The sequence below is a fragment of the Lepidochelys kempii genome, chromosome 4 (genome assembly GCF_965140285.1).
Source record: "Lepidochelys kempii isolate rLepKem1 chromosome 4, rLepKem1.hap1, whole genome shotgun sequence".
Lineage (NCBI taxonomy): Eukaryota > Metazoa > Chordata > Testudines > Cheloniidae > Lepidochelys > Lepidochelys kempii.
In genome coordinates this window covers 64,280,177-64,299,251 of record NC_136383.1, presented here as the reverse complement: position 1 = coordinate 64,299,251, position 19,075 = coordinate 64,280,177, and the positions used below count along the sequence as shown (strand labels likewise).

Sequence of the window (19,075 nt, the reverse complement as noted above, 5' to 3'; positions counted from 1 at the left end):
AAAAATTTCCTGTAGCAGTTTCTTTGAAACTTGAAAACTGGATAATTAAGGTATAAATACATTCATATTCAAATAGGATATTCCCCTCTTTAGATACAATTTCTTTCGTATAATTTAAGATGTGTTTCAAAAGTCAATGAACTTTAATTCATTTGGAACTTTGGTATATCCAACTATACATATATAGGTTCAACTTTTTAATGTAACTGATTGGTAAGGGCTGCCCAAAACATATACTTTTTCTTATCTGATATATTTCTTAATACATCAGGGTACTTAAAAGTATTGTTTAGCATATGTCTAGCATATGGCGTCATATGCAATAATTGCGGCAAAATTAATCATGATGTCAAAGCTTGCAGCAAAAGAAAAATGTCATCCTCATATTGAGGAAAGACGCAGCGACTCAGAGGATGATATTTTGCATGTATATGACATTAATATCAGCAAAATAGCCAAAATAAATGGTTTATGAAGCTCAGACTAACACCGGATGCAAAGGCAAGGCAGCAACACAAAAACAAAGAGGAAATGGAATGCCAAATAGACAGTGAGACACCAGTAAATATGCTAAGCTACAAAGATTTCTCTCAGCATTATTCAAGAGAAGAAAGTGAAATTACAACCAAGCAAAGTCAAATTAAAAATTATACCAACTGAATGATCATAATACCATTAGGAAAATGTAAATTATGAGCAGCATACCAAGGAAACCTACACAAGCTGAAATTTCAGGTAGTTCGCAGAAGCCACTTTTTTCAGCTAAAACAAATGAAAGCATGAACCTAGTGACATTAAGCCAGTGACACATTATTCGTACAATAGACAAGCAAGCAGAACAAAAAAAAAACAAAGAACTGTGGCATCCCTGCTGAAAAGCTGAGAAAAGATTACCAGGATATTTCTGTAGGACTGAGATGTCCTCCAGGAATGTTATATCTAGAAATAGATAAAATGATTCAGCCAGTACAGTGCCTGAGCTTTATAAACCATTTATTTTGGCTATTTTGCCTGTATTAATGTCAAATTTCAGCCTGTGTAGGCTTCCTTGGTATTCTGTTCATCATTTACGTTTTCCTAATGGTGCCCATTGCATTAAGAGAAAAAAAATATTAGGTGCAATAAATTAAATAGCAATGATTCCTTCATATTCTAAAGTCATAGCTCCCACATGTTGGATAAGTGGCATGATATCTATTGAGAAGCTTGGCAAATTGTGCATTTGCATAGATCCAAGCAGCTTATACAAAGCAATTAAAAAACCTCATTATCAAATGCTTGCAACTGAAGAAATAGTACCTACTTCACGAAACACAAACTATCCTCAGTACTTGATGTCAAAGGCAGATGTTGGCAAATGCAACAGAGTAAGGAAGGCAGCTACCTCATCACATTTTGGATTCCACAGGTAGGTAGAGATGGTTGAGAATGTGATTTGGGATCAGAGATGCAGTGGAAGAATATGAACATTACCAGCAAGATATGCTGACAGGACTCACATGTATGACGGTCATAGCTGACGACATTCTGATGAATGAATGCAAAGACAACATGGTGAAAGTTGTGACAGATCACAAGCACAACCTCATCTGTCTGCCAGAAAGAGCCAGGCAAATAAATCTAAAATTGAATATAAACAAGATTAAATTGTGATTGACTATAATACCATACATGGGACAATTGCTGATCTCTGAAAGGCTGCAACCTGACCCTGAAAAGGTAAAAGGAATACAACAGATGCCTACAACTAAAGATATTAAATCAGTTCAGAAACTATCTGACAAAATATTTTCCAAACCTGTCAGATGTGTCTGAACCCCTAAGGTGACAATTGGACAAAGGTGCAGAATGGACATGGTTACCTCAATCTGATGTACCTGTGTTGGGTATCAAGGAGTTGGTGACCAACTATCCTATCCTGAAATATTACGATGTGAGTGATGAACAACCATACAACATAATGCCAGTAAGATAGGGCTTGGAGCATCACTAAGGCTGTGATTGTCTCATGGAGGTTGCAGAAGTCACAAATTCTGTGACTTTCTGCAACCACCGTGACTTCCACAGCAACTGGTGTGTCTGAGTCTGCTGGAGCGACCCAGGGCCAGCTGCACCAGCAGCTGCTTGGGAGGCCCCTGGTAGCTGGCTTTGGGGACCATCCAAGCAGCGGCTGGTCCCGTGGACCACCCAAGCAGTGGTCCTGGGGCCGGCCCTGGGGGGTGCCCAGTCAGCGGTCTCGGGTGGTCCCTGGAGCCAGCCACACTGGACACTGCTCAGGCAGCCCCGGGCAGCTGGTTCCAGAGACTGACAAAGCAGCAGCGGGTGCAGCTGGCTCTGGGGAGTTCCTAAACAGAGGTCCTGGTGACCACCCGAGCAGCAGCAGTCCTGGGAGGGCTAGATCAGTGGCCTCAGGGGCACCCGGAGGCTGTCCGGAGAGTAGTCCCTGGGGAGCAGTGGCCAGGGGCAGTCAACCCCCAGCACTGGAGCAGGGGCCCCTGGAGCAGCAGGGCTTCAGAAGTAGAGGTTTCGTCAGGGGTGTTTTTGGTAAAAGTCATGGACAGGTCATGAATTTTTATTTATTGCCTGTGACCTGTCCATGACTTTTCCCAAAACTACCTGTGACTAAATCTTAGCGTTAAGCATCACTGCTACAAAAGTAGTCTTCATAAAAAGGGTACTACTGTCAAAGGAACAAAAATATGCTGAGAGTGAACAGGACTGTCTTCCACAGTGTTAGAGAGACAAGGTGGCTGAGGTAATATCTTTTATTGGACCAACTTCTGCTGGTGAGAGACAAGCTTTTGAGCTACACTGATCTCTTGCTCTGGCCTGGGAGAGGGACTCAGAGTGTCACCACTCTCCAGTATCCTGGGATGGACATAGCTACAACAACATTGCATAGTTTTCACATGTGAAAAGTTCAACCAGTATGTTTAAGAGTGGGAAATTATTCAATAGAAAGTGATCATAAATCAGAAGCATCAGCTTTTTACAAATGACAGCTAGTGGCCCAAAAACAACTTCAGTGCATGCTGTTGAAACACAAGTGCTGCAAATGAGATATATATTACAAGAAAGGGACAGACATGAGCATAACTGACTTCTTATCCAGAGCAGCCTTGCAGCATGAAAATAAGGCAGCTGGACAAGAATATGATACCCACAACCTGGTAGAAATATAGAAAATACAGAAAGACACAAAAAAATCAGCTAAATCAATTATTTGTCAGTTTCAAGGCAGCAGCTAGAAAGAATCTGAGAACAAACTATACAAGCTATATATTTCAGTGCTAAAATTCATCATTCTGTCAGGATGGCCAGACACCAGTGGAGAAGCCCCACTTGCTTCCCAAGAATACTGGAACTATCCTGAGAATATGAACATCTAAGATAGCTTCATCTATAAAGGCTGTCAAATCATAATGTCCAGACTATTGAGAACAAATTCTCTCAAGAATATATCAGAACCGTTATGGAATAGAAGCATGTATCTTGAAAGCCAGAGACATAGTATACTGGTCAAACATGACCCCGGGTATCTGAAACCTGGGGAGCAGTTGAGATATGCACGGGGAAATGCAGGCCAAGCAGCAGAAAGAGACAATAAAAATGGACAGAATCACTATCAGACCTTGGAGCAAAGTAGGAACAGACCTTTTCACTGCAAACCACACTCAATAACTACCTCATTATTGCAGGCTACTATTCAGACTTCTGGGAACTAGGCCAACTGTCAGACACTATGGCAGTGACCATCACAGACAAAGCAGTGAAGCATTTCATCACGCATGGTATCCCAAACTGTGCAGTTTCAGATAACGGACCCTTACAGTGAATTTGAGCAATTTGCCTGGGCATGGGAATTCATTCATAACATATCACCACCACACCAGAGACAGTAATATGGTAAAGCCAAATTGGTAGCTTAAAATTTCTAAAGCTCTATTAAAGAAAGCTGTAAAAAACAACACAAATATATGGCTGGATCCTTGAACACTCCCACCCAAGGCATTAATAGCAGCCCAGAACAATACTTAATGTTATGCTGCATGTGTACCTATGTGCCTATAGCCTCAGCATACTGGCAGTGGTGGAAGAAGTAATAGACTAAAAGGAAAAAAAGATCTGAAAGGCCAAAATCTACCACATCCGACAAACAAAAAACTTCCCAGAGCTACATATGGGAGATCGTCAAACTATTTTCTCAGGATAAGTCATGCACTTGGAAGCAAGCTATATGTATTGAGCAGATAAAACCTTCTTATAAGTTACATAACAGTGAATGGTGTATAATCACCAAAATTAAGAATGCATTCACCCACAAGAACACAGGAAAGAACCAAGAATGTGAAAGATGACAAAATGTGCATTTTGCTGATACTTGATAAGCAGGACAAAGAAGGAACAGACTCTCAAAAATACCCCACCAGCAAAACCAAGTGCAAGGTAGTCTCCCATTGCCATAAGAGAGACTCACGTTCTCTCCAACATCAAACCACCTGCAAGGTTTATACAAGACTCTGGACAATCTTAATACTTTAAAGAACAATCCTCTCAAACTCAGAGGAAAATATCTTAATTGCCAAGCAAGTAAGGCCTTGATTAGCTTAAAAAAGTTGGTGCTAAGTTTTATATGTATGATGCTGTGACCTTTATGTAGGTATAATAGAATGTTAAGTTTGCAAGTACATTATGGTATTTAGGGTTAATTTTGTTATTTCAAATAAATATGACAAAAAGGAGCTTAGGATAAATAGCTTCTTTCTATAAAGTGCTATAGCATGACTGCATGTAGGAACTTAGAGAACTTTACTTTCAGGAAGTGCTTGATGAGAAAGAAAAGCTTATGTGGGGGAAAGAATAAAACATGAATATTGCACTATTTTGCTCTATTTCTTTTTATGCTGGAACATGGAAAAAGAATTATATCAGTTCTATTGTTGTGATATTTACAATGGTGCAGTAATTTCAGACGATATGTGCTGAGTGGTAGAGTATCCCTAATCTCTCTTTTGTTGCATAGAATTCTGTTGTTTCATGCTTTAACTATAACCCAGGTGTGTGTGTGTACTGGGCAAAAGTACGAGAGGCACTGACTCATACAACTCCTTGGGATTTAAATAGGAGTTGTAAATGCTTAACACCTCTTAGGAATTATTTCACTGTTTAGAGGCAGTTTTGCTGAAGTTTAAATTACTGAGGTGATAGTCAAACTTCAAAATATTTGCAGGTTCAGTTCATATAATCTTAGCTAGCTCAAAAATTCAGATACTTATAGGATTGTTATCCAAATTATCCTGACCTCTTGGGCCTTGAATATACTTCAAGGGTAAAATACATTAATTATAAAATAATATTGGGCAATAAGAATCCATCAGCAGGAAAGAGAAACAGGTTCTCTGGATTAGTCTCATGCCTTTGGTATGGGTAATGCATGGGTTTCCCTCATTTTGTCCACTTCAGCAGAGAGGAGCAGCTTAACTAACTAAATGATTTGCGGCATTGACCACTCCAGTGACAATCAGAGGGTGTCAGGATTCAAAAGATGTGTTCCAGTACGGTCGTCGGGCCACACTAAAGACTCATCCTGACTGAGATCATTCTGACTAATGTATTTATGTGTGGCACTTTCCAGTAAAGATTGCATGTGATCATATGCTAGGTTGAATTCTAATTGTTGAAGTGGGAGGTTTTACACTTAATGAACTGCAATTATGTAGTTTTTGCTGCTGTTTAAGATTATTGAGGACAGTGGTTATATATGTATCTCGTAGAGGTAGATAATATAAATGTGATATTTGGAAGTGCAAATGATATTCTGTGATGGCTGCTGAATTACAATCCCTGTTGGTGTGAGTGAAGACAGAATACAACTAAGACATATTTTAAAGGTAATGGGCCCAGAATGCTTTTAGCAGTATAATGGTGAACAATATACTGTAGGTGAAGTAAGGAAGAGTTACTTCTTGTGTCTTGTTTACCACACTCCTGCTAATACATGATACTAATATTGAGGATAGAGTTAGAGAATGTGTGTTTTGACTTATTCTGAAATGGCTACAAATGTGTAGTAGAAGACATATTGTAATATATAGGCTTTGGGTATATGTTGTCTGACTATGCCAGAAGAAGGACAGGAGGCACTGAATGTGGTTTAATTAGGCTGCAATATTATTCTACCCGGTAGTTAAAAGTGTACAGTGCAGGTAACTCCATGATCATTTTCATATATCCATAAATATTCCATCAACCCTCCCCCATATACCCATCCTGGGCCCCAGCCAACTTGCTGGGATCTCACCATCCCTCCCCACCCCTCAAATGAGGGTTGGGGGGCTATAAAGGAGGAGGGATTGGCTTCCTAATATGCTAGTCATAGGAGCCCCAAACCTGCCTTTTTTAGCACTTAAAGAATTTAAAAGCCAGTATTCATTAATCAGTCCATTTTATCTGATCACTGTATCCCTTCCCTATGGAGTACCTGCACTGGACATCCACCACATGCTTACATAATGAGTTGTGACATCATAGCTTAGCTTCTATTCTATGTTTGCCCCAACTAAGCCCCTCCCAACCCCAAAAGCTGCTGTGGGAAAAGTGACAAACCCCCTACTTTGCCTTGGCCAATCTGGTGGTGAGGGGGGAGATTTCTTCCCAGCCCCCCAAGAAAGAAGTGACTTGTGCAATGCCAACAGCAGATCCTTACAGCCTGCTATTTCACCACTTCCATGGGAGAGGGGATGCTGCTTTCCATGGGAGAGGGGATGCTGCTTTGCCTGGGTCAGGTAAAAGTGGGCTTCTCCTGTCTGGCATGGACCTATATAATACCCCTTGCTTCTGGTCACCTGCAGGGAGGGATGGGTCAACAGCCACAAACTATTGACAAAGCTGACAAAGCTGTTAAAGGTTACACAGGACTGAATATCTGACAATCTGATCAAACTACTTTCACAATATGAGCAAATGATTTATTCATTGGCTCTGAACCACCCCTTCCTATATGCTGTGCTTCACTGGCATAATCTAGCCCTAAGCAATGGTGAAGAGAAGCAACCAACAATTCAGTAGGGAGCATAGGCCAGTATTATAGCCCTTGCCAAATTCTCTGGTTGTTCCCTCAAGGCCAACATCTCCTCTGTCTTGTCTGGTTAGAGCTCCAGCCAGCAAATCCAGACCCTAGTCTTCATAACAATGGGACCATAAAGACCATGTTGCCCTTGGGGGGATACAGTGAGGCAGATGCCCTAGTTGCCCTTTGTTAGGTGAGGAACACAACACACTCGGGGCTGATACACTCAGATTTATTAATTCATACCTTTATTTGGACTAAAAGCATACCTTATGATTTCAATTACTATTAAAACAACAAATGACAGATATACGGAAAAAGATATTAGTCAATTGACTTATTCTGGGGCATAGGATGGGTTTCTCTTATGAGTTTCCAACTATCCCCTTACACTCTAGCATAAGTATATCCCTGTTCTGTCCCAACTCAATCACTCTGCATGACTGATGCTTATGACATTTCTAACACCTTTGACTGTCAAACGGAGTCAATCTTAGTGGGCACTCAGTTTTTATGTTCCGGAGATTAAAAAAATTAAAGTCAAGCCCTCTTTCCGCACTGTTCCAAATATCATCTCCCTTTGCAGTGATGGAAGTAAAATGCAAAGGATGCATGATTTGTGTACTTGCTGGGTGCAAAAAAACCCTACTTTTATTGAGAAAGTTTATTTCCTGAAAACATTTTTTTCCTTATACATATTAGAATTTTTGGTAAAGTAAGGGTACAGTATGAATTGTGGATGAAGTTTTAGTGTCTCCTCTTATATAATATGGTAAGTTTCCCTCCTTGTTTAGTCCTCAAAATTGAATAGTATTAATATGTAAATCATGTTACTCTTATAATGAAGATGTAATAAAAAGTATTCATTGATTTAAGGAAGAGTAGTACCCCTTGCAATGACTTTTTAAGGTAGAAATGATCATTGTATCAATCACATTATGCAATAAGTTCAAGAGAAATTTTGTCTGACTTTGACAAAAGTTAAATGAGCCGCAAATAAGAAATGCAGACATCATACCTCTGGGATTTTAGGCAGAGCCTGTCCTAAAAGCTGCATTTCTTTTTTAATTTATATTTTAAGTGCTCATCAAGTTAAGAGGCAATGAAGTCAGAAGACTGAACGTGTAATAATTTTCTCTTCTTTTGAACCAGAACAAAGAAAAAACCCTTCAAGGTCAGATAATTTTTAAAATTGTAAGGGGTCTATTCTTTCACACCACACGTGGCCACAATTTATGCAGTTTAGATGGAAGAGTGGTGGAATGTCACTCTCTTCTCTGTCTTATGTGAAATTACTATTCTGTAGCCTACATTTACATTGTACAATGTCAGGTTTCAGAATAACAGCCGTGTTAGTCTGTATTCGCAAAAAGAAAAGGAGTACTTTGTGGCACCTTAGAGACTAACCAATTTATTTGACCATAAGCTTTCGTGAGCTACAGCTCACTTCATCGGATGCATACTGTGGAAAATACAGAAGATGTTTGTTTTTATACACACAAATCATGAAAAAATGGTTGTTTATCACTACAAAAGGTTCTCTCTCCCTCACCCCACTCTCCTGCTGGTAATAGCTTACCTAAAGTGATCACTCTCCTTACAACGTGTATAATATTGTACAAGGTGGGCCATTTCCAGCACAAATCCAGGTTTTCTACCCACCCTCCCCAACAAACCCACTCTCCTGTTGGTAATAGCTTATCTAAAGTGATCACTCTCCTTACAATGTGTGTGATAATCAAGGTGGGCCATTTCCAGCAAAAAATCCAGGGTTTAACAAGAACGTCTGAGGAAGGGGACCTACTACAGGACAGGCCTAACAAAGAAAATAACAGAACGCCACTAGCCGTCACTTTCAGCCCCCAACTAAAACCCCTCCAACGCATTATCAAGGATCTACAACCTATCCTGAAGGATGACCCAACACTCTCACAAATCTTGGGAGACAGGCCAGTCCTTGTCTAGTTTTAGCATGTATAACTGTTAACTTCAAGGTCAGTGTCATCTAGAGGTTAACAAATAACTACTTTCAAACATTTTCACCAATATACTAGATACAAATAAGCTTTACCCCAACATTAGAAGTCAAATTTCCTTGTTTCTACATATTTTTTTTCTGAATCATTGTTACTGGAGACAATAAAAGAAAAATACCATTCTTTGTGTATACCTGAATTCCAAAATTCCAATGAAATATATGCCAATATTCCATACTGCAGGGCCATTTCAACTCTTCAGTGCCAAAGATCTGCTGGCAATATTTGGTTTTCCTCTGTGTTAGCCTGGTATTAGTAGCATCTATATCTGACTTTGAATTACCACCAGAGTGTTTTAGTTACAGAACATACAGAGTCAGAGACTTTGTGCATCAGTTTACTTATGCAAAAGCATCCCTCTTTAATAGAGCATACTGGCCCTTTAACAGCAGGCATGGGCCAGAACATCTGTTAAAGGGCATCAGCCCTGTGAAGGCCAGGAATTTTTGAAGCTGTAGACTCCAAACTGGTCACATCACTGCAGACTGGAATCATGGACTGCTGAAACAAGGAATGATGTAGTATATAAGGGGCAACTTTACCCTCAGGAGGAAGAGGACTAGGGAGGATTACATGGTGGGAAACCTGGAAGGAGCAATAGTAGTGGCTTGCTGGTGGGAACTCTCCAGGGAGCTAGGTTTTGAACTGAGACAGGTGTGGGGGTCTGTGCTAAGAGAGAATGAAAGCTGGGTCGGGCTTGGCAAATGCCATAAATAAAGACAGAAACAGGCAGAAATAGTAAGTAGCACTTATAAAGAGGAACAGCTTGAACACTGGGGAAAGCAGCTGTTTCACTACATATGGTCCCAGGACTGGAGCCTGGAGTAGAGGGAGGACTTGAGCTCCCTGCAAATCATGGTGGTCAACACCTCTAGAGAAAATAGCCTTGCTTTCAGGTGAGTTGAAGGACTGCAGTTGTATGTTGTATAATATAGTCACAAGCTGTCAAGGTTCCTTCCCCACTCTGAACTCTAGGGTACAGATGTGGGGACCTGCATGAAAACCTCCTAAGCTTACTTTTACCAGCTTAGGTTAAAACTTCCCCAAGATACAAATTAATTTTACCCTTTGCCCTTGGAATTTCCACTGCCACCACCAAACTTAACTGGGTTTACTGGGAAATGTAGTTTGGACACATCTTTCCACCCAAAATCCTCCCAATCCTTGCACCCCACTTCCTGGGGAAGGTTTGGTAAAAATCCTCACCAATTTACATAGGTGACCACAGACCCAAACCCTTGGATCTTAGAACAATGAAAAAGCATTCAGTTTTCTTACAAGAAGACTTTTAATAGAAGTAAAGAAATCACCTCTGTAAAATCAGGATGGTAGATACAGGGTAATTAGATTCAAAACATAGAGAATCCCTCTAGGCAAAACCTTAAGTTACAAAAAAGACACACAAACAGGGATAGTCATTCTATTCAGGACAGCTCTTTTCTGAGCTGTCAAGGTTCCTCCCCCACTCTGAACTCTAGGGTACAGATGTGGGGACCTGCATGAAAAACCTCCTAAGCTTATCTTTACCAGCTTAAGTGAAAACTTCCCCAAGGTACAAAATATTCCACCCGTTGTCCTTGGACTGGCCGCTACCACCACCAAACTAATACTGGTTACTGGGGAAGAGCTGTTTGGATGCATCCTTCCCCCCAAAATACTTCCCAAAACCTTGCACCCCACTTCCTGGACAAGGTTTGGTAAAAAGCCTCACCAATTTGCCTTGGTGACTACAGACCCAGACCCTTGGATCTTAAGAACAATGAACAATCCTCCCAACACTTGCACCCCCCCTTTCCTGGGAAATGTTGGATAAAAAGCCTCACCAATTTGCATAGGTGACCACAGACCCAACCCCTTGGATCTGAGAACAATGAAAAAGCATTCAGTTTCTTACAAGAAGACTTTTAATAAAAATAGAAGTAAATAGAAATGAAGAAATCCCCCCCTGTAAAATCAGGATGGTAGATATCTTACAGGGTAATTAGATTCAAAAACATAGAGAACCCCTCTAGGCAAAACCTTAAGTTACAAAAAAGATACACAGACAGAGATAGTTATTCTATTCAGCACAATTCTTTTCTCAGCCATTTAAAGAAATCATAATCTAACACATACCTAGCTAGATTACTTACTAAAAGTTCTAAGACTCCATTCCTGGTCTATCCCCAGCAGAAACCAGCATATAGACAGACACACAGACCCTTTGTTTCTCTCCCTCCTCCCAGCTTTTGAAAGTATCTTGTCTCCTCATTGGTCATTTTGGTCAGGTGCCAGCGAGGTTACCTTTAGCTTCTTACCCCTTTACAGATGAGAGGAGCTTTCCCCTGGCCAGGAGGGATTTTAAAGGGGTTTACCCTTCCCTTTATATTTATGACACAAGCATAGAGGAGTAGCAGTAGTTCCAGGAGTGTGGACATAAGTATGTAGGATAACCACTGTTCCTCAACTTGTTCACATTTTCAGTTCAGCTGAGTTCCCATAAAATGAGTAAAAAGTAAATTATAGTCCAGACTTTAACATTCTAATCACAGTCATGTTCTTGGACTCCTAGGGCACTCTTCTGCCTCTGTGTAATTACTCGTGTATCTTTTTGTTCTTACCAAAAATCTACAAATTGGCAGCAGAGGGATACTAGCTGCAAGATGCTAAGGGAAAAAGTAAATAGTAAGTCATCTTGCATAGAGAGATCAATCTGAGAGAGACTTGCATAGATCTCAGCCCCCATCTTTTTACTGTGTTGTCTGTGGAGATGCTAGTTTCAGTATATAGCATATCTCTGAAATTCATGGTCCTATAAGAAATATAAACAGGAGACTCTCAGACATTTTGTATAAGACTGTAAGTGTGATTCTTATAGGTCCTTCCTGGATAGATCTTATCTGGTCCTTACTAAGTTCCTTGTAATTAAACTTTCCTTGTTTTTAAGTAGTTTGATTTTTCTCTCCCTATATACCATCATTAATATCATTGGGAGTTATGCATGTGTAGGTGGAGGAGCAGGGGATTCCAGTACATTCCAGATGACAAATAGCAATCCACCTAAATGATAAAAGTATCTGCTGCACAAATGCTTTCCCCCACTGTCCATGCCAGTTAGCTGGGCGTTCATGTGGTGAAGGGGAGAAGAAACCATTACGAGTGCCCCTCAGCAGATGCAGTAGTCTCTCCAGCCTGATCTGCTCCTCACTCATCTCCCTTGTATAAGAAGCCAGAGATCAGTGAAGCTTAACTTCACAGGGGAGAGGAGTAGCACTATCATCATGGCAAACAAATTCTGTCCCACCCTTTGTGCAGTGAAACAATCCCTGTTCCTATGCCATTTTGCAAAGGTTAGGTTAGGATTTGCTTTGGAAGAAACAATCATTAATGTAGGACTGATACGTCTGATAGAGGGAAGGTATTTATAATGCAGAAGAGTTTGCAAGCAGGTGTAATTTTGGTATCTCAATGGATGATTTTATAGTATCTTATAGAAGAATGTATGGAGCGTCCATAGACACTTACAAACTCTACGGACTCCTCTATAGAAGCTGAATAGCCAGAAGACTTTTATTTATAAAATATAGTATATGATATGGGCTCCCAGTACCAATGGAAGATACAAGAACCCTAAAAGGAAAAATGCACCAATTTCAATAACAGATGTATTGATTTTCTCTTGCCCTTTATAGAATATAATGTTAAGGGATAAGGTTGGTCTTGTGTATGTGAGGTGCTCAGATAATACAGGTTGAACATATGTAAGTACCTAAATAGAATTTTCTGGAAAGCTTATATAAATTACCTTCCCAGCTGTATTTCTGCTTCTCTAGGTGTCAGCAGAAAGTGAGGAGATCTGAACTAGCAGAGAATGTTAACAATTTGTTTTAAGAAAAGACTTCACCTTTCCTCAGAAGCAACTGTGACATGAACTTTCTATGACTTTTCAGTAGTTCCTGGCAGCCTCTTTTGTGTGTCATAATTTTAAAGTCTGATATCTAAGGACCTGCCAGAGCTAGAAGCCAGTGCATTAGCTTGGATTCTCCCCTTTTCACTAACATACATTTCCTATTTTAATCCTAATAAATCAGACCGTAAACCTGTCACTTGCCTGGGACTGAATAATGTATGTCCAGCACCTCCAGAACAGTGCAATTTTGGTAGGGAAATTCCATATTGGGTTGAGGGCCTGAAGCAAACATTTATGTGCTATGTTGATTTAAAAAAATAAAGACTTTGGAGCTGCTCAGAGATTTGGAATGTTAGAAAGAGTCCAGGGTAATGGAGTAATGGGTAGAGTGCAGGTAAGGCCGTCAAAGGTGCATGATGTATGAAATTTAGCATATTGATATCACCATCCCATGTATTTATAATTATTTTTAAATTTAATAGTCTGATTTGTATGTGTAAAGAGCAAACTTGGCCTGCCTGTACATGGGTATGAACAGCCTGAAATTGAGTAACTGATGTGTTCCATCAGCCAACATCCCCTGCACCCAGAATAGGAGATTGCAGCAGCAACAAAGGATGCTCTGGATCTAAACAAGAGGATTCTGTCCCTTTTTGATTCCTGCATAATCCAAAGCAATGTCCAATAACTGGGCTTTGAACAGAGAAGATCTGGATTTAAAATTTATCTCTTTCAAGTTTCAGTGTATCATAAAAAGTTACATTGGGTTTATCACATGATTTTCAGCATTCCCACTGAGCTGTCAACAAATTGACCATTTATGCAAATTGACCATCTATGCAAATAAGAATAGCTATTGAGGTGTTTCAGCACCTGAAGTTAGAGATGCTACTTCAAAATATTGTGAAATAAATTATCCCTGTGTTCTTAACTGTCTTTCAAAGTGTCCTCTGTGGTGTTCACAATATAAAATGTTATTTACAATTCAAAATGGCTGAATATAAAGTTAAAAAGAAATCTCGACCTTTTAAAATTATTTCTAAAGGTGAAATACGTTAACTAAATACCACTAGCTTTAATACAATTGTATTAAGTATGAATCCTGGAAGATCATGTTGTGACTCATGAAATCCACCTTACTAAATTTCAATTGCCTTTTTGGATTTGATTCTAAAGAGGCTCAGGATTGAGAGGCTATTTTAAATCTTTAGAAACTTTGATCTTGGATCAACCCTTTTGAGGTAATTAGCATTCAGTATTTAGATGGCAGCAGTTCTCAAAATGTTGAGTGCTTTCTAAACACAAAGCAAGATACTCTGTTTCAATTGCAGAAATAGCCCAGAATGGAAGCTGCAGTTTTCTGAGTTATGTGGAATACTTTTGAACTCTATGGTTTTACCAGTGGGCTTTCCAACCTTTTCAGCAGATCATGCTGTATGCTTTATAATAATTTCTATAGTATCATAAATGTGCATACTGCATGATATATCTTTTATAGGTCACTGGTAATAGAGGTTTACCTTGCGCCTGTACCAAGCCCAGGTAATTAGGCTTGGCAAAGGAGAGTTCCTCAAAGGCTGAAATTGCTTAAATCTGTCTCCCCAACAAAGGTTATGGACTGTTAAACTTTTGAACCCACAATGACTCCTACTATTCCTGCTCCTCCATTCTCTGAGGGGTGTATGCAATGGTTGGTGAATCCATAAACTGTTGGATTTACTCGCCCTTCCCCTCACTCTACCTTTATCTTTTCTCCTTCATCATCCCCACCAAACTTAGGTGAATGGAAGTAGTCATTATTATTTATTATTGTACTACAATGTCAGGCCAAGATCCTGGTCCCATTGTGCTAGATTCTGTATAAACATATAGTAAGAAAGAGTCCTTGCCCCAAAGATTTTACAGTAGGAGGAGAGAAGACCAGAGCTGAGCAAATAATTGATATTTCAGCTCAGTGGCCAAACAGGAAATCTGGTGGGGTTGGGGGAGGGAAAGGAGAGGAGGAGGTTTTTTTTTAATAATGAAACTGCTTTTTTTCCCCTCACAAAATTGAAAGACAGAAAAAAAATGTGTTTGAGTCACAGAAAACATTTGGAATGTTGACTTGAAATATCATTTTCTAAATGAAATGTCATCTTGGATCACTATTTTGCTGTTTGTTTCAAATTGAAATGGTTTGTTTTTGTTTTGTTTGTTTGTTTTCAGTTCTTATTGCCAAAACTATTTGCTATATTCCATCCAAATTTGCTAAGGGTCCTCTAGACAAGACACACAAAGGAAATAAGAAAGGAAGTATTATCTTAATTTTACCAATGGGGAACTGAGGCACAAAGAGATGAAGTGCCTTGCCCATGTTCATACAGCAATTCTGCAGCAGAACCTCAAACTGAATCAGAGTCTCTTGAGCCCCTGTCATAATCACAGGATCATCCTTCATCCACACACCTTGAGTGTGTTCCAAAAAACTCTTTCTCACTCCACAAACGTACACAAAGTAACAGCACTGCATATGCGAACAAAACAACTGTTGAAAACATCAACTGTTGAAAAGTCAAGTTATTTTGTTGTTTTTCTGACATATATCTCACCTTAGGCTCATGGATTTCCGTGGGTGGGTCTGGGCTGAATAGCGGGGGGTGAGGGGAATATGTTAAATTCTGATGTTAACAGGATATAAACCAGCATAACGAAGATCAAGTTTCCCAATGTATGCTTATAGATACAGCACCTAGAATATAGTAAAACAAAACAAAGGTACAAACAATACCTCCTTTAATTCTGGGTGATGGCTAGAGAAGTACCAATTCACAGGATATTTATTTTATATATTTAAAGTTATATTTTCCCTGTCTCATACTTTAGGGGATACACACATATAAAAGGAAAAGTTGTAAGGAAATTCACTAAACAAATCATTAAACAAACATATAAAACCTTCCTAATCCCTAATCCTCCTGTGAGTGATGTCTTGAGGATAGACTATCCAGGTTCCTGATTGAGGCCCTACTTCTGGGTTTCATTATGGCTTCTTCATTATGCCACCTCTGCTGGGCTACAAAGTCAGCAGAATTAGCCATTAGTGAATACCAGACTAGAGAATTCTTCTGGTGTCCTACTGCTGATGGAATAATAGTCTTGTAACACAACGCGTACAGCGCTAAGGGACATGTTGTGTTGGGTAATGGAAGGTGTATGGTGGGACTGTGCTACGTTCAGTCCAGGGCCCGGATTAGATGACCTCTCGAGATCCCTTCCAGTCCTATGATTCTATGAGTTTATCTACGCTTGGCTGTCATTGCAGATAATCACAGTTTTATAACAGCTCCTGGGGCTGGTCTACTTTATGCCAATAATCAGAGTAGTCCCTGACAGGTTTTAGAATCTTTGTTCCCTCACAACCTTCCTAAGCTATGCTAACTGAGCTCAGCCACAGCTCAGCTGGGGGTTTTGAAACAATCAAAGAAGAGTTTTCTCCCAAAGAATCCAACGCATTTTTTACGCATTCCATCACATATTGGACCAGGACTTCGGGATTTTAGTCACTGGAATATAAATACACATAGAGTGCAGACATCATTAATGAAGCTCATAAAATGTGTGACCCCAGTACCTTGATTTAAGAAGTTCTCCCGAATATTGGGACATAATAGGGTATGTGTTCACATGTACAATGCATTGCATATAGTTTATGTTTGCAAATCCTGTACGATAACTAGAATAGTGAATATATATGGGAGATGGCATCATACATAGACAGTGAAATGCTGGAGAATATGCTTATAAACAAAAAACACTGGGCCATGTCACTGGTGTTTTCCTTCTTTTCTGCTCTTCAGTTTAAAAAAATATTTTTGTTTTCTTCAATGCTTTTCTTTTATGTACTGTCCTTTACATATTTTTTTCCTCCACAGTCAAACTATGGTATAGGTGCTGAATGCTGATTAGAAATATTTAGTCCAATACAACCTAGTCATTTTTTGATTCCTAAACACCAGCCCATCATTATTTTTGGGCTATCAGACAGCTTATGCTAGATAATTTTAATAGCATCTATTCTAGTCTACAAATGGAATTTAAATATTTTTAGTTTTTATTAGATTATTTGTGGCAAAATTATTTTAATGGTCTGTCATTAATCTTTTACTATTTTTTTATTTTGACAGGAGGAAACCAGTAAGGATGTTTATGTGGTGGTCAGCTGTTTTATTTCTTGGATGCATTTTGTTGGGAGCAGAAGGGTGGCCAGCCAAGGAAGGATATGACTTTAAGCCCTATCAGCCTCTAGTAAGATTACGCCACAAGGTACTGATTATTTTCTAGCATTCTTTGCTTTTCCACAAATAAGGAATAATTTACTCAATAAACTTTTATTTTATCAGAGTAACCGTTTAGGAAGAAACTCTTTCCAATAATAAAATCTTCAGAATATTGCTCTAATTAATCAGTATAATGGAGATGCTTTGCAACTTTCCAGGGATCAAAACAGCCTTAAATCCAGTTTCCATAGCCACCAGATAACTCCCCTTGCATACAGTGATTCTCTAGTGGTATAGAATCATCATAGCATCTCCTAAACTGCTCCTCACTGGGCTGCCAATGTAGGTGAGTGGCCATAGAAAGGTATACTTGACTGCTATAATGGGCCCTGGGGGTTGCCTGCAGTTGGCATAGACTAAAACAGCCTTTAAATTGCTTTAACTTATGCCAAAGACAGAAGCAGCACCTGGACAAGCATGGGGCCACAACTGTGACTTAAAACCACCTTTGCCCCCTACTTCTGGGCTTGTGCAAGGTGCACTTCAGTTGGAGAATCAGGGCCATTATCTGTATTAAATATCTAAGTATTTTGAAACCAGCTAAGTGGGTTGGTATTAACATTTCAAGGTGTTTTAGTTAAATTTCTTCATGTACTTTACAAAATATCAAAACTATTTCCTGCTATTTGTAAGTTTGTAAAGATGAGCCCAAATCCTGAAGTTCTCACTCGGTCTATATTCAGGTGAAACTCACCATTGAAACCAGTGGAAATTTTGCCTAAGTAAATATTGAAGGATTTGCCCATGAATGTACATTTTTGTGTAAGTACAGTATATTTCTTACAGATGGAACATAAAATATGTAAACACTATATTTTAGTAAAATTACAAAGAAATGTTATAGTATGAATCCTCTGTGGATTATTATTCCAATATCAGCACGTGCTAAGAATGTCTTGAGTACGTGAGGCCCAGTCCTGCAAACACTCATATATGTGCTTCATTTTAAACTGGTAAGTGGACTACTTGGCAGGATCAGGGTCTTAGACTTTACCTGTTAATTCAGTTCCATTTATGCAATTTCAGAGAAGCATACTCTATAGTAGCAAGGAGAAGAAAGAAAAATGAGAAAATAATAGACTGAAACTAGGAGGAAATTAAAACAGACAGACAGGAAGGGTGACCATGAAAACAACACTGGAAATACAGACAGTTTCGGTGGAAAAGAAAAAAAGAGGAAGAATGGAGATGAAAGCAGAGATAGAGACAGAAGCAGGAGATAAAAAAACAACTAAGAATATATTTTTTAGATTTACGTGGTCTCTAGTTACCTCTAGTTAAGTTAACATTAGTCTGTTCGTAGTGTTGTTGGTGGAGTAATTCTTAGATAGCTGTTTTATGTTTGAAAACAGAATATGATACAGATTACAAACATAGTTTGTGGAGATTAACATAGATAAAAAATAGAAGATTATTTTTTGTCTCTCATCTCTAAACCATCATTGCTTTATTTTAATTAGTCAATTCTATTAAAAAGGCCTCTGATATTATACTAATAAATTTTTGTTTGCAATTAGTTGTGAGAATGTACCAGACTGGCAGTGTTTTCCTGAAACACCCTCCGTCTAGTGAATGTTGGTACTTTTGGGAAAGGTTTAAATGAGTCCTGTTGACTCACTGACATGACTTGTCATCACCATCTGTCTATAAAGGAAGTGGGATTCTCTCTCGGGGAAAAGAAAGATGTAGACTGTGGACTGAACATTCCTAAGGGGGAAAAATCCTCTGAACAGTCAAACCTGGTAGAAAGTGTGAGCTGGTGTTT

General features: G+C 39.2%; 1 protein-coding gene across 9 annotated transcripts in view; it reads left to right on the top strand.

Annotated features, from left to right (window-relative positions):
• FSTL5 (follistatin like 5) overlaps positions 1–19,075 on the top strand; it is a 564,833-nt gene that overhangs the window by 29,608 nt on the left and 516,150 nt on the right. For 8 of the 9 annotated variants that reach the window (XM_073341501.2, XM_073341502.1, XM_073341509.1 and 5 more), the window contains one exon: positions 17,158–17,296. The exons of the other annotated variant lie outside the window; for it this stretch is intronic. In XM_073341501.2, coding sequence (XP_073197602.1) covers positions 17,174–17,296 — 123 coding nt within the window. In that variant the 5' untranslated portion in view covers positions 17,158–17,173. The remainder of the gene's footprint in view (positions 1–17,157; positions 17,297–19,075) is intronic. 9 annotated transcript variants of the gene reach the window in all.